This window comes from Streptopelia decaocto (assembly GCF_964273445.1).
Source record: "Streptopelia decaocto genome assembly, chromosome: 5".
Taxonomy (NCBI): Eukaryota; Metazoa; Chordata; class Aves; order Columbiformes; family Columbidae; genus Streptopelia; species Streptopelia decaocto.
In genome coordinates, this window is record NC_138659.1 from 44,946,011 (window position 1) to 44,962,950 (window position 16,940).

The following is a 16,940-nucleotide window of genomic DNA, read 5'->3' on the forward strand; positions in this document are numbered from 1 at the left end:
TCTGGTTTTGAAAATAACCCTGGTATGGTTCTCTGCTTGTACAGCATGGTGCTAAGCACTCTGCTTCCATTTTGGTGATCGCTTGTGCCTAAACTGAGAAGCAGTTACTGTACTCAATGCAAATAATTACATGCCTGAAATACATGTTTAAATGCTGAATCAAGACAAGAGTGCTGAGGACTTTGTTGGACTTAACTCAGTTGTGCTCCTGGGATTTCCTAAAATATTAAGCAGGGGATCCCTGGTGGGGGTGTGAAAGCATCCCCAAAACCTCACTGAAGCCAAAGGAAAGGTGCCCATTTAAGTAAATGGAAATACTCTCAGTCATTGGAATGGACTTTGGATCCTGTCCCAAATAGGTTTATTAAATCTTGGAGCACTTCCTGTACAGCAAGAACTTCTCTTGCAAAGCAATATATTGCTACATCATTGTTACAAAATAAAATTATGGAAAGTTGGAGGCTGATCAAAAGAAAAATTATTAGCTTTTCATTATGCACATGTGCGTGTGCACACACAAGTTTTTTTATCAAGTAAGCACTTTATTTTTTCAGGGTTTTTGCCTGCATCTAAATTTGTGCTTCAGGGAGTTTGAAACATCATTTATATGAATTGATTTGGGACAAAATCCAGTGGAGTGGCTTAAAATATTGAAGGGAGTTTTGCCAAGGGCCTTACTGTCTGCACATGAAGTTATGGTTCTTCAGTGCAGAAAAAATTATCTGTTTTCATTTTTAGGCATGTCATACCCGAACTGGCCTGAGGAGAGCCCCGTTCCACTCACAAGATTCGATGGCACTAACTCTGTGTTTTCAAGATATGCAAATGATAGTGTATATGCTAACTGGATGGTTTCACACTCAGCGGCAAAATTTATGGACAAGTTTGATAGCTAAAATTTTCTTTGTGAAAGGTAATGGACTCGTGAGGGGAACCAAGATGCAAAGAATGGAAAGTCCATTGGCTCGTTCTTTGTACAATCAACTAACTTTTAAATTGGCAAACCCGTTTATTGGTAGTTTCTGAAGTGTGTTATTCATGCTGAAAACTATAATCGGTGATTTCCCCTTTCAAAAAACATATCAAGCTGGATAAGAGTTGCAGTTCCAGTACTTCTTTCTACAGATTGCCATTTTGCATATGGTTCCGTTTGGCAACTTCTTACGGCAAATGGCCTCGCGCTGCATTTTCGCTGGTTTTTAGACTAACCATCCCGTGTTACAGCTTTCTTGGATGGGAAAATGTACTTGAACTGCTACTTTTATAGTGGCTGTTAGCGTACAACCACTTGTTCTAAGCAGAAAGCACAAACAATATCTGGAAGAGAGGGGGGAAATAGGCTCCAAAATTACTTGAGCTTGCTATCAAATGAGAAGTGTTATGATAAGTTTGGCACTAAAGAAGCCTGTATCCTGGTTTGGAAAAAAACATTAAGTAACTCAATAGAGGACTTGAGATTCAACATTTGAAGTCTTGGAAAATGTACTGCCTTGTCTTAATGAGAAGAGAGTTTGTTTTATTAGTCTTAAATTCTCTTACCTTTAGCACAATGGAGATCAATTTGATAGAAGATAAGCTGTATAGACTGATGGCAATCAAGAGTGTTCATCTGACCCAATTTACTTTCCATCACCTACATCTTACTAATGTTAAAACGTACAATCTTGTACAATCATAATTCCTATTATGAGTTCAAAATAGAGTGTATGGGATTTTTAGATTGAATTCAAGTAAAGATATTTTGTTTGCAGTCACGTTCAGTGGGTTGGAGTCCTCCTCCCAGCTCCAAATTGGATACACTGCCATGTATAGGACACTGCCATTACATAACTCCTATTACCTTGGAAGTCATGAGTAAGCAACACTTGTACTGCAAAATTGGTCTAAAACTCTACTGTTAATGAAACTATACAAGGAGGATGTCTTTGAAATTTGTTAAGGTGAAATATAACAATGTTGAGCTTACAACACTGACTGGATATTTGGGAGAGCGATCAGATTGTAGGCCATGTGTTCCACGTGGAAGAGTAAATGATCAGCACTATTTTTGTCTTTATTTGTAATCCAGTATGGTTAAAGATAACTTTTTGTTTGCTACAAATGTTGGGACATAAGTCCCGAGTGACTCGTTGTTAGCATTGTGATGGTTATTCTAAATAATCCAGTTCTTCTACCAAAGCTTGCTCCTGTCATAATTCAATTTAGCTGTTTTCAGATGTTGTTTTGTGTATCAACTTTATGTTTCCATTAAAGTCTGTGATTTCAGAAACAAGAGAGTCAGACTGCCAAAACCTGGCCACAGATTTTTATTTTTTAAAAAGTGGGATATAAAGTGCTCAGTTGGAATTTAAACACCTTCACTGTTGGATATCATACTTGATCCTGTCCTAGTTTCGGACAAGCACTAAGCAGAGCGACTCTTTTTTTGTACAAACATTTGCTGTGTTGTGTGTTGCTTATGTACAGTAAACAGATACAGCCGTGTACACAGAAGGGGTTCAGTTGTGATATAATGGTGATCTTCACTGGCATGACACAACTGTCAGAATGCACACTTTTAAAATAAATTGCACTGAAAATTAAGCCCATTATATTGGGCTTTTTTTCCTATTGAGAGATCTATGAGAAAAGGAGAGAAAAAAATGGCACTTGTAATAGCTTTTTGCTTTGTCCAGTCCTTTTCTTATATTTTATGTCTGTAAATGGGAGTTCTTTATTTGCCATGAGCAACCAATTCTTCTTCAAATTAAGAATTTCTTTTTGTCAGCTATCTTCAGCAACAGTATTCAACTGGGAGATGCAAAGCCCCCAGTCTCTAACCTGAAAAGCCCTGTGACAGCATTGCTGTACAGCAGGTGAGTGGGATAGTAAGTGATGCTGAAATGGCTAGTGGATGCAGAAAGGTATATTTTAGACTTCTAATATGAGTCAATGTTGTTTCAGGCATTAATTCTTGTGAAAAATTTCACTAAGAGTTCATGTCACCTATGTTACCAGGCATAGATTCTGCATACAGAGTTCATAATTATAGTTGCCATACGCAAGTACCTGCATTAAATGCAGCTTGATGAAACAATCTTAAGAAGTCTTTCCTATTCTGACTAATTTTGACTTCTTTCCTGTTCATGAATGTTGGTAAAAAACAGATTATTCCTTTCAAGTATTCATTCATCATGTGAAAGCTTCTTACGTCTTCTGTGTACACTATGTTTGTAAATATTTCCCTTGAAGTGTTTCCTGTTTGTTCTGTGTTGTCACTAGTCAGAATGGTGAGAATCTTGTTTCAGTTCCCCATTAGAGAGTAAATGTACTTCCCATGTGGGAAGAAGTAATACTTGCACGTGATTATTTCCATCAGTGCCAGAAAAACTTATGCACTTGGCTGCCCTGGGGAAAGTGAATCTGAAAGGAACCAATGACTCACCTAAATGTACAGGTTGGAGGAATATTTCTAAAAATTTCTGCCGGCCATTTCTAAATATCTGCGGAGATGACACGGTTTACCTGCTCTGTGCTTTGAGTCTTGACAGATTGGGGAGGGAGTGAATCTCATGTGTCCTTCTAGTCATTACAGCAGAGCAAGGAAGTTATTGTAGTATTCATTTCTACAAACTTTTCCAGAGGTGTGACACTCAGAAAAATCTACTCTGAGGTTGCAGATTTTAATCTGCAGACATTAGCCTGTGAAATAAAAAAAAACAAAACCTCTTGTCCTGTGAATATGAGACATATAATACTTAAGTCTTGTGGTTTTATCTACCATTTCTCATGCAACATGTGCATGAATCTCTGTGGTACACTCAAACGGACCGGTTTTAAGTAATTTCAAAAACGTGCAGTAAAAGCAAGTTTCTGTTCCTTGATGTTTTATAATCTATCTTGTATGAATAATATAAGCCTGAAAATATATCTAAAAAGCATATTTCTACTGTAACTTTTGAAAATTCAAAAAAAAAAATCACTTAGAATTTTGAAATGCTTTCCTTCAAACTTCAGGCTACCTAAAAGCCCTGTGTCTCTCACTGCAGCTACAATGGTAAATTTATAGCAGAATACTAGAGATGTTGTTCAGCAGCATCAGCTCCTAGGTTGGACCAGGCAACATTCCCCTTAAACAAGGCGCGATTGTCCATAGTCAGATGAAGGGCTTCTTTTTCAGCATAAGCTGAAATAGAACCCTATGATTCCCTAACACTGTGTGAAAGTATGTAAAATCTCAATAAGAAAACCTAAGTTGTTCAGGTTGACTGCATCTAACTTCATATAATTTAAGTAGCCCATCTGAATTTAGTGACATCATTCACGAATAATTTATTCATAAACATTTGGCCTAAACCAAAATATCCCAACTGTCTGCTAGCACGAGTACAAAAGATATTATCAAAATATGGACAAAGTAGCAATAACCCAGGCCTGCCCATCACTAGCACAATATTATAACTTGTCTATCTAGAAGCAGTTATTTAGAAGGTAAGCATAAATACATCTCTAATGCATACCTAGAAGAAATGGTGAATTAAATATTTTTCAGTATTTATCGAGTTCTTCAGTAAAGATGAGTTGTTCTTGTAAGCTGCTTTTCATATTTGTTTCATATTTCTAATTCTTTGGGACAGCAACCTGCCTCTTCCAGATGCAATATAGATATATCTGTCTGTATCTTTATATATATATATAGATACACTCTTGATGCATTTTGAGAAGATTAACAGCTCCTTTATTTTCATGGTGTGGTTTTTTTTGGTTTTACCTGGTTTTATAAAGGGTTGTGTGGTATCTCAGCACAACAAATTGTTTTGAGCTGTTACAAAAGTTAGTTTTGCTGATAACATTCTGAAATGAAATACAGCGGTTTTCCTACCTGAGTACAGCCAAGTACACCTCCCCTTAAGCTCATCTGAAATACTTAGCTCCTTACTTTGGGCTAATAAGGCACATTTCATAATACTCCAACTTGCATCTTGTCTGGAAGCTGTTTCATATGGATTACAGGCCAATCCAAAATAGTATGAACAATTTAAGAGCATTTCAGTTGTATTTTATATGTCAAAAAACAACTTTCTATGTTTCTCTGTTAGAAAAAAAAAAAAAGAACGGTGGGTTCATCTCCAGGGTAGTTAAAAAACTAGTGACTTTTGAAATCAATGACAATGCAATGAGTATTGTCATTAGGTATGAGACTGAGAGTTTGATTCTATCCTTGCTGATACAAGCAAATGTGTATTAACATTTAACTGGTTTAAGAGCATTTTTACTTTGCCATGAGAAAAAGCTTTCCATTTAATCAGCTAAGCACAGAATTTTGTAGAGGTTCAAGCTATTACACTGATAGCAAGTAATGTGCATATTTTAAATAAATAGTGATGTTTGCAGTAGGTGTTTCTGTTTGTTTGGGTTTATTTTCTCTGTAGTATAAAAATGGATTGGGTTTTCACAAAGCACTCAACTTTGACGTAGGTCCCCTCCCTGATAAACTTCTGCTGATTTTAATTGAGAGAAGGTATAGCCAATGGGCAAATACTGGACCAAAATTTCGATATAAAAAGATGCTTATTTTAACACAATATTGATGTAGTGGAAAGAACCACTAGTTGCATGGTCAGAATTATTGAATATATCTGTATAGATAACAGTGTTTTAAAATGTGAGTAGGGTATGAAGGTAAAAGCAGTCACTGCCTAGCTGTTAGGTACCTGCAGAAGTCCCTATGGGAAGTGAGGTTAGCCCAGCATTTTGTGTAAATTTCCTCTTGGATTTACAAGATGACATACAAATAAAGCGTAGAGACTTGGTGGGGGGGAAGCTGATACATCAGCTTCATTTTCTCACCGTCTTTGCAAGACCTTGTTATTAACAGAACCAGATATTACGATTATTTCTTAACTTCAGAAATTGGCATGTACCAATTGGCACGTATTGGCATGTACCAAAAGAGAAATAGAGGTCTCCTGCTGAAAAGCACCTCCATTGTAGCATGACTAATTTTTTATATATTTCATAATTTCCTCTAAGTGGAGGACAGAAGAGATTGTAAGCCAACATATCTAGGGCCTTAGGTTTAGAATTATGTTTGCAAAATTCGTTGTTATTGAATACTGTGAGGACATACAATTTTAATCATTCACAACACTGGTGCCCAAAGTAGTTGTGGAGTTACTACACACCACACTAGCACTATGTCTGTTGGACAAGGAGTCAACAGGTGACTGCAAAGAGCTTTGGAGCACATACGCATCTGCCTAAGTTTTTGCCTGATGCTGATAGATGTCTCTTTTAGTACAATCCAAGAAACTTTGGACTGATAGACTTGAATTTTTTAGGCCATGATGGAGCCACAGATTTGAATTCCTGTAGAAACTCAGCCTAGATCCTGGTATCAATCAAACATTGCAGTTTCCAGTCTGATCTTTCTGCATCTCACAGGTCGCTTAAGTACTTGTTAAAGCCCTTATATAATTTTTCAACTGTTTAGGGCTTTTCCTCCTGACATGATTGTAGTTGAAGAGTTTAATATGAGCACTGATTTCCATTTGCAACATGCGTCATTTTTACAGCTCCCTGCCAATGCAATTTCCTGTCTGAATTTACTGTGCTGAAGGGTGGAAGTATTTTAAATATTTTTAATAAAACTAAATCAAATGAACCTGTATTATAAGCATTTAGTTTGCTAAGAATCTTGCTTGCCTATATTTAGGGAAAATTTAATGTTATTTTGGGGATAAAAATAACAATTTCACTTCCTCTTTCAGATTTTTTGGAAAAGTAATCTATAGCCCAATGAAAATTAAAAAAATAGTAGGATGCACTCATCCTACCTCTTTACCAAATTGCTACCAAGAACAAGAACAGTATCCGTTTATTCAAGAGTATTTCACACACACACACACACACACACAAAGCCTTGAAGTAACTTCATTACAACCTTATGTCAGTTGGAAAATGTCAGAAGGGTGGAATCCCAAGTAAGCGGTGGCTGATACGACAGATGAGGAGGCTGCTCAGGAAGGTTGCTCTCATTCCTTGAGACAGCTGGTTAAGGGGTAATCTTAACATGATCAAAAAGTTTGGAAGAACATTGTAAAGACCGAGATGTGGGAAAAGTCTATGGAAATATCCAGGAAATAAAGACCAGATTTATATTATATGTTTTTAAATGTGTATGCAGCTTTAAGAACCAGCCAGCAAGAAGCAAGCAGAGCTGACTGTTCTCCAATATAGTTTTTGTCTGGTTAGGACTGTCAGTTATTCATTTGACAGCAGGAGACAAGAATGATTCTTTCTGCTACAGGGTATAAATAATTGAGAGAGATTTTAGCCTTGAGTCAAAAAATAGGTCCAACACTTAATTAACTGGTTTTCCTGTGCAGAGAGGCTTTCTGAACAGTGACCTGGTCCAGGCACAGCAAATTGAAAGGCATTAATTTTATGCTGATTATAAGGATTTTTATTTTAAAACATGACAGTTGGAAGTCTCACCCAGTGCTGCTCTTCCAGGATCATTTGTTAAAATGAACTGTGACAACTTGTTGAATACTGAGCAGAAAGAGATGATGTGGGTTTTTGTAAAAACACTACTATTTTGTTTTATACTGAAAGACATCACCATTTTTACATGCACAAAAATAAATTAAGTGATCAAACTAGATTGCAACAAGTTGTCATCAGAGACAACTTTTTAACCAAGCAGAAATAATGTTTATTGAATCATTTTGACTTGCTATGACTGGGTCTCCATTATGGTTTACTAACGTTACAAAATGTGAAATGAATGTTTTGAAACGCTAGGCCTTAAACTAAAGATTACTTGTAATAGTTAGCATTTCAAGTAATAGTTATCTATTTATTAGGCAACATATAACAGAATACTAATCACGGCATTAGACCTTGAAATGCAGTCATGTGAATAGCACATACTATCTTTATTGCTATAAAAGGCATCAAACATATATTACAGACCTTGTCATCCAAGATTTGAAGACAGCTGAGGGGAGCAGAGGCAGAAGGTGCAGTGCTGTACCTTGCAGCTATCAAGTAGATTTATTTGCAACTAAGAGATCAAAACTGTAGATGTTTGCTCCACACAAACACACACAAAATAATCAGCAGCCTGTTTGCCTTCACAGGTTAAGCTGGTTTTTTTCACTTGCTATATCAGGCCAAATTTAATAAACCAGTCTGCATTTGTAATGAGGGTCCTCATGTTTTGAGTATATTCAGTAACTTTAGCACAGCCTGCACACAGTTTCTGAGATGCCTGCATTGCAGAAACAGTCAATTTTTAAAACTTCGTATCTCTGTCCTTATCTTGTCATAGATATGATTTTGGTTTTTTATAAATAATACAAATCTGCTTGTTTAGCACAGTCAAAGAACTTGTAACTGACATTCTTGAAATTTAAAGAGAAAAAAAACTATCTAAAAGTGTCATTTATAACTATTCAGTTCCTTCTAGTAAATACTGATGAACCTGATATTCCTTATTTTAAATGAGGTCCAGGCTGCCAGATCAGGTCTTTGTCATTCTCGCTCTAAAAATAGGAGCAGCAGGAACAAATTTTCCTTGCTCTTGAGAAATGGGAACAAATTCAAGTGAATTTCAAAGCGTCTTGCTATTCAACTGTCCTATGATTGCATTGCTAATGCAAAATCTTGCTTTGAATTGATTTAATTTGGGTCTCCATTCTACTGACAGATGAGAGCTATTGAAAGATTATTAGCAAAGCTTTTTCTTAACAAAGATAAAACAATTGTTACAAATCAAAAATTAAAGAGGAGCTTGTGAGACCACTATGAAGGCAGCACAGTGACGTTTGATCCCGACTTTGCAAACCAGCTCATCTTTACCCACTGGTTTTGTAACAATAGTAGCGAAGTTTCTCAAAATCAGCTGTGGTTTTTATGCACCACAGAATCAGATGCCAATTTCCATGAAAAATCTAAACACAGTATTTTCAACTGCTCAGTTGAGGTGTGGCATTTTTTTCCTGGTTGTCTGTTGATATTCTGTGGTACCCAGTAGGCTTCCCCCTTGACAAGAGAACAATGTATATTCCATCTTTCTTTAGCCCTGTCTTACACTGTTTCAACACTGTGAGAACATTTGTAAATACTTTATAGGGAAGTACAACAAATTAAGTCATAATGTGATTTTATTATTATTTCAATGTCCTTTTATGGGAAGAACAGCTTACAAATATGGAAAATGTTGCACTTAAAAATATTTTAATCATGTAGACACAACGAGTGGTACCAGAAATGAGAGAAACAAACATAACTTATTTTACGAATTAACTGACTGCAGTTTGGACTCGGAGGGAGATATTTTGGGGGCAGTTCCCGACAAGCCTGTAGCTAACACTGGCAAAATAAACTCCAGAACTGGAGTGGAGGAGATAAATATTGCCAAAAATGGGCCAGTGCAGTGCAGACAATGAACGCATAAGTTTCTTTGTCTCTGGTCGTGTTTGTTGTATAAAGAAATGAACACTGCCTTTGTACTAACTGTTTGCTTATCAGTCAGCACAGATGATCATGTCTGTACTGTACTGCCCTTCAGCTTTGTCTTTATTTTGTGTGGAAGGTGGTGGTTTTTTTTTTGACTGCTGGACAGGCCCAGTCGGTACAACAGATTATACAGTAAGACATATTATGCATGAGGTTTTCAAGTACAAAAAGGAATCCAACCAGGTAACCAACCAAAAGACTTTGATAATTTATACTGTAATCTTCTCAGAAAAGGAATGCTCATGAAAGACTGGCTGGCTTAAATCTCATCTATAGAATGATGTAACTTATTTATCTTTCTACATCCTAGACAGTGAAATCTACAGTTTAAAAAGTCATTTAGTAGGATTGATTTTTAAATCCATTACTTCATAGTTTTAACAGGTTAGTGTTTTGCAATACTAGAGAAGGAAAGAAAAACTGGAATGTGACATATTTTTTTTGTATGTTTTGCATAATATTGAGTCCTCTAGTGAAAGTCCTCCTAATTTGTTTTCCATTCAGAACAGGGCTGCTTGGACTTTGTTTCAGAGCTGCTTTATAGTCAATGTATTTGTGTCAAAATTGTCTTTTCTTCTCAGTGTCATTAGACAGAAACTATATAGTAAAGGTGTCTTGGAATAGTCAGAAATAAGCCAATATAGAATTCCAGCACTACATATGTGCATTAATTTCCATATGTCTTGTCACTGGTTAATCTGGTGTGATACCTTGGTGCAGTTGTGAGTGAGTGGTGGAGCCCTGGGCGCACAACCCGTTGTGCCTGCCAGAAAAAATAAGGCCATATGGCCAGGAAAAATGGTCAGCTACCGCTGCAGAATGTTGTCTCTGCTCTCAGCTGAGCAGGGAGCAGGGCCCAGGCATTTAACTCCGCTCCTTGCAACTCCTCTTCTGCCTTCCCCTTCCTCCGTGGCACAAATGCGCGTGATGCCTCTACCTCTTGTACAACAATGCTTCTGGGATCCATCCGTTACCATCAAAGTGCTCAGCAAACACTTGTTAACAGCAACTATACATTGATTTCAAAAAGAAAAAGTTATTTTAAGACACTGTATCTGAACAATTCTGATACGTCCTTCCACATGCTTTTCCAGATACCAATAGTATTGATTGATACAATCAAACTGAATTATCACTATTCAAAGAAAAAACAAGTGGACTATAATAAGCATTGTTGTCACCAGAAGAAAGCTTTTTTGGATAGTAGGTAAAGTAATAAATCTAATGTATACTAACTTATAGTTATGATTGTATTGATTGTCCTTTATAATGAGGAATGGCTTCTATTTTCATTAATGAGTATAAAAATGACCGAGTCCTGCTTTAATGTATGAAAGGACTCTCATGAATTTAAGTTGGTTGATACAGTCTCTGCTGCCTGTTTTCTTACTGGAATTTCTGAAAGGATGTAATTTAGCAACTGCGATCCCAAAACAGCAGAAAAAATCTACAGCAGTTCATTTCCCACACGTTACATAAATTATATGCTTCTGTGTCCAAAAGTACATTATATAACCAAAAAAAATAGGATTTATTTGATACTGAGACCCTCCATGAATAAATGCAGTCCTTCAACATTCAAAGACGTAGAGGCCAAAAGTCTAAGCATTGCCAAAATCAAAATGTCGCAATAATGCAAAATAAAGGGAACAGTAACAATAAATGCAGGAAGATTACTGCATGGTAGAGTTCCTATGGTATGTTGGTACAAAGTAAGTTTACATATGCCCTGTTTCTCCTAAACCTATCATAGGTCTGGAGATTATTTCAGCCTCTAAAGCAGTGAGGTAAAATTTGCAGACCTTCCAAGCACCTTTAACACTCATTGTAGATGCTCCACAATAATAAGACAGTAAGGGTGTTCTTTTTACTTGGGGAGGGACACACAAAGCGAGCCTTTTGGTGACCTGGTTGATGCTCACACTACAGCATCATCAGCAGAGCCTGAGGCCGAGGTCCGTGGTCCCCAGGCCAGACATCAGGTTAACGCTGCTGTAGTGCATCACCTCCCCTATGGCCCCTTATTTCATAGCCCACAGTAACAAGATGTGTTTGGATACAACCACTGACAAAGCGTTATGGAACATGGTTTGGAATAAAAATTCAAAATGAGGATTTTAAGGGAAGAAAAGGTAAATGAAAATGATTAAAATACTGTAGGATGGTTTATTTCAGGCTATTAAAAGTTCTTTATACTTTTGTGTAGTTTAGTATCTGTTATAAATAATTCGCAACAATTAAAACAAGGATAAAGAAAGTGGCTTCACATGGGATCATGCTGGAATAGTGCCATCAGTCAGGCTGAGCTGTGGTATTTGACAAAAAGCCCTGTGTCAAGCTGAACTAATGGCTATTGTCTGGCAATTAAAGCTCTGAATTTTCAGGCAAAATAACAGACCATTTTTCTTATTCTACATACACATTTCTTTTTGGCTCAAGAGGATAAGAGAACAAAAAAATCCACTGTTGAAGGATTGCTTTTTTTTTTCTTTTCTCCTTTGGTCTCATTTACTTTACCCCTTCACTTCATTGTCGTGTTCTCACATCAGCTCCTCTCTCTTTTTTCTTATTGTTTTTTCCCCTCCAGCCCACACACATGCTTTTTTTTTTTAAAAAAAAAAAAAGGCAAGAAAAAGAGGAAAAAAAAAACCACCACCAAAAACCACTAGAGGCTGGAGCTAATGCTGTTCTGGAAAACTCTTCTTTTTTGAATCAGCTATTGCCAGCCACTTCTTTTTCCCTAAATGTACTAATTTAAGGACACCATTTACCAAAGTTTAGCAAAACATTTTTGAAGTCTGTCTCCGTGTCTCTAAAATAATCATCCTCTCATAATATTTTAATAAAATTCAAAACTGTGTCACTTATATGTATACACACCAATTGCTTTCAGATGCTAGGAGGTCTGCAAATACTTCTCTAGGGAGAATCCCCAGCCTGAAAGGAATTGTATCTTAAAACACAGACATTTGGTGAATGTTTTACTGCTTGCTTTATTCGCAAACAAGCTGGTAACTCCTCTGTAGGGCTGTGAGACTAACACCAAAAAGGAACTATAACATCTGTCCATGTAAATAGAGATCTGAGTTATGAATGGAGGAATGTCTAGTCTTGGAATAGCTCTTTCTGATAGAAGAGTCAGGAAGTTGTACAGAACATCACTGCAAAAAAAAGTTTTTCCTGTCGTGGCAGACCTCTTACATAGAGACAGCCAGGAAACCCCAAGTTGTTGTTACTAGAGTTTAAGAAACCTATTCTTTGCTTCTCTCAATCTGAAAAAAACATCTGGTAAATAGTGGAAACTGGCACTTAAAAAAGTACTGGCAACCAGCTCTTGCACGGAAAAGTGGTACCTGGCAAGCCAGAAGTGTCTGGTTGCTCTCTGTAAATCAGCCAGTGGGTGACGCTGGGTTGCCAGAGTTTGTTTGAGATCTACACTGCAACGTTAGTTAATGAAATCAGTAATTTCAGTTATTTCTATTCTGCTATCTCCTTGTACTTCCAAATAATATTATGTCTACAGAACACTACAGGGTCCAGTAACAGTAAAATAACGTGGGTGTCTAGTAAACTCCTACCCTTTTATCACAACACAGAGGACAAGCAGGAACTGAAGGGTGTGCAACAATCATCTGTAATATGCAACACTGAAACTTCATGTGAGGTCAGGTTTAAAATAGTAGTATATTTACATACTGTTTAAAAAAATAATGAACCCACATTTACCTAGTTTCAGGAGAGCACCCATGAAAATCTAAAACGTGATAACTCTATTCTCTGTGAGGCTCTTCAAATATATTTCTGACTGATACCTAACTGATGATCCAGCCTTGTGACAAGCTTCAAAGGATTGGAAAATGCCCACGCAGATGGCTGGTCACACCAGCCAAGTGTGCCTCCCTGCTAATGGACCACAGCAGTGAAGTGAGGCCTGACAGCAAAGAGTCGTAAGAGGGCTCCCACTCCATATGGAAAAACTGTTTAAAATCACCATTTATTTAAGTATTCCATGGAAACACCTTTGTTGTTTGACGATTTGAAATCTAAACTGAACAGACTAGGTCCTTGGATACTCAGCTCCCTCCAGGCTGCGTGGTGTAGCTATTTATGAACAAATGGGTTTCCGCCTTCCTGAAGACAAAGGGTTGCTCTGTGCTAAATGGGGTGCAGACCTCGACAGCACAGATTCGTAACAGAGGAGGCAGCCTCTGCTGCTGATGCCATCGAGGACTCCACTGTGCAAAGCTCTTGGTGCCTTTCAGGCTGGTGAGCAGTCACAGGCAAACCTGCAGAGTGACATCAAGTGGGGAGTGCAAGTCTTTACAGAACAAGCCTTTACTTGCTTTTGAGTGCATGCGACTCCATTTTTCACAAGCAGGGTCAAAAGCATTTGATATATGAAATAACATTACTAGCTCACCCACTTCCTGAGCTGTTCTTGGCCTTAGTCTTTTAAGCTCTTATAGGCCGCCCTTCATGCAGAGAGATCAAAAGTGCATGAGATCCTAAGCCTAGGTTCAAGTCAAGCCCTGAAGAAAAACAAAGAGCAATATAATGAAACGTTCTTCCTGAAATGCAGAACTGTAAATAAATATTTGAGTAAGTAGAAAATAATTATCAGTAAATTTTCCTTGTTGTAGACCCTGTGTCTCCAGCATACAGGCTACTTCACAGTTCTACAGTTTTGTTAAGATTTGATAAATCATCATCACTGTGTGGCTGCTGGACCTCTGCTGGCCCTTGATCTCCATGGCTGGCACAGCAGCCACTGCCATCCGCACTTACATAGAGCAGCAGTCGTACCCAAAGAAGAGCACAAGCACGCTGCGCCACAGCGTCAGGAACACCTGTCCAGACTGAGCAGCTGTACGTGACAGAGGGTGGCAGGTCCATCGCCGCTCAGAGCAAGCAGGCTCCCAGCAGGGCGGCCGTTTCCCGCGTTATACCCCGTGGCAGTTGCCATCATGGGATGCTGAGCTCCCTGCGGGCCAATGCCTGCCAGAGTCAATGCCCTGGCAGCGCTCGCTCCTGTACCTGGGGTCAGATTGGGCCTTCTCCCGGCATGTCCAAGCTGCCCTGGTCTGTGCTCGTTACGCGGCCTGGGCTGCCGCAGGGATGAACCGGCCCGCACAGACGAGCGCTCCCCGGCAGATCTGCACGTCGCCCACGGCCAGTCACCTCCGGCTGTGCGTGTCACGCTCCTCGCATCAGCCCACGTGCTCCGCGCCTTCCCCGGCTGCACCACAGCGCAACGTGCCCTCAGCCCGGGGATGTGCGCAGGGCGGGGGACGAGGTACCCCCGGTACCCCCGGCACTCCGGGCTGCAGCGGCGCGTGGGGCGCCCATGCCCCGGGGCAACGGCCCCACGCGGCGCGGCGGGGTGCGGGGAGAGCAGCCCTCAGCGCGCGGCCAGGCCGGGTCCCGCCCCGGAGGCGGTGGAGGGCGGCCGGCGCCCGCCCCTTTAAGGGCCGCGGAGGGGGCGGCTCGCCCGCTCATTTCCTAGCTCACAGGAAGTGGGGCCGCGGCTCCGCGGCGGGTGAGTACGGCTGTCCTGCGTCCCTCCGGGTCCTCTCGCTCCTCAGCTCCATGGCCCCGCTCCCCTCTCCTCCCCGGCTCGCTGCGCTCCTCGCCCGCCTCCACGGTCCTTCACCCGGCCGCGGCCCGCCGAGAGGGCTGGCCCGTGGCCGCCTCCCTGCCGCCGGGCGCTGGTGCCCAGCAGCGCCCCGGGAGCCTGGCCGGGTCGCGGCATCGCGGTGGGTCCGTCCCCGCGTCCCGGCCGGAGCACGGGGCGGGGCGCAGGCCGGCCCCAGCTGGCGGAGCGGAGCCGGGGTGGGTGGGCGGCTGGGAGCCCCCGGGCTGCGCTGCTCCGCGTCCTGCTTGCGGCGCGGCCCTGCAGACCGCTCTCGGGTTTTATCTTACGGGGCCCTGCAGACATCACTCGGTTTTTATTTTACCGCTGTCTCAACAATAAAATTAATCTCTCTGCTTCCTCGCGCTTGCGTTTCCACTCTATTAATTAGCGCTAAATGCGCTGGCGAGTGCGTTTTTGGAGATGCGCATATCTGGAGACAGATTGGAGATGCGGTGAGGTTTAACATCTCCGGAGAAAGCGTCATTGCTGAGCTCCCCCATATCCTTACGACCGGGTGCGAAGCTGCCTGGTCAGAATGTCATCTCCCTGTTTCGGTGCATGGGCTGCTTGGGTTTTTAACTTGCCCAAAGAGCTCGAAATCTGAAGTCCTTCCACCAACACTCCTCCAGTTTCCCCAGACTAGAGGAAATGATGCTAAGATGGCACTTGTTTTCAGTGGGATATTTAGGCTTGTTTAACTATGGTTTACATCTCCTTTCTGTCAGCGAGATTCTTGCTCAGTAAAGTCTATGTTCTTGTAAATTGTGGAAGTTGGTACATTTTGATATTGAACATTGAAAATAAAATTATATCATTGTTATCAGTCTGTTAATCCTGAAATTAACTAATTTATTGGAGGAATACTAAAGCAGAAACAGCAGCATTGCAATTTGCAGGACAGTTTTTAAAGCTGAGTATACAAAGAGTTAAACTTGATACTGCATATTTTCAGTAAAATATAATCCAGATCTATTTAATTAATATTCACTTTATTCTGCGTTTTTGTAGTTTCTTTGAGGTTTCTTTTTTCCTCTTCAAGTCCTTCTATTAGGCAGACATTGAGACATCGATCTCTTCTACTAAGCTTGTAGATGGTGGATAAGGACCAAGTGTATTTTGTTACTCTGACGGGTGACTCAGAAGGGCTGCGAAAAAGAATGAGGCTGTAGTAAGGCAGAGTGAATATCCCTCACGCTAAGGTCTGATAGTAAAAATTCTTGTTTCTCTTTTTTTGTGTGTGTGTGTTGGAGACTGTCAGTGCCAGAGCCTGTAAGACTATTTCTTCTTTTCTGATCTGAGCTATGTGAAAATCCCTATCCTGCCTCAGTGTGTTTGAAGGAAACTTCTGGCTTCCCTTTATTTATTAGTTTGATAGTGAGTCCCTAAACACTGTCAAAGATGGTGGCTTGGAAGTGTTCCCAGCAACTGTCAGTGGAGGTAGATGCTTTTTGTGGATGAAGTGTTAGCTGTGGGCCTCAATTATACCCTGAGGCTTTTATGGGAGACTCTTTGCCAGTAAGTTCTTATCATAAGTATCAGGAGACCCACACTGAAGTGTTGCAGCACTGCTGTCCTAAATCATCAGTAAGCTGAGAATGGAAGGAAGGACAATGATTTTTGAAGTACAGGACTGTATGGCACAAATAAAAATTGTTTAGCTTTTCTGTTCCTGGAGGAAACCCATGAAAACTTTGGCGTGATTATGATCAGTTGAACATGAATGTTTCTTTCCCTTCTTGATCCCATGACTTTGTTTCAGTATCTTGCTCAGGCTTAAAGGGAGAAGAAAATTGAAAAAAAAAAA

General features: G+C 40.1%; 2 protein-coding genes across 2 annotated transcripts in view; both read left to right on the plus strand.

Moving 5' to 3' along the window:
• RET (ret proto-oncogene) overlaps positions 1-2,254 on the plus strand; it is a gene marked incomplete at its 5' end in the record, with an annotated part of 83,246 nt that extends 80,992 nt beyond the window's left edge. The window contains one exon of the mRNA XM_082053593.1: positions 739-2,254. Coding sequence (XP_081909719.1) covers positions 739-896 — 158 coding nt within the window. The 3' untranslated portion in view covers positions 897-2,254. The remainder of the gene's footprint in view (positions 1-738) is intronic.
• A 12,656-nt stretch (positions 2,255-14,910) lies between these two features.
• Positions 14,911-16,940, plus strand: part of CSGALNACT2 (chondroitin sulfate N-acetylgalactosaminyltransferase 2) — a 31,204-nt gene continuing 29,174 nt past the window's right edge. Inside the window, exon 1 of the mRNA XM_082052752.1 lies at positions 14,911-15,040. The gene's annotated coding sequence lies outside the window, so the exon portion shown is untranslated. The remainder of the gene's footprint in view (positions 15,041-16,940) is intronic.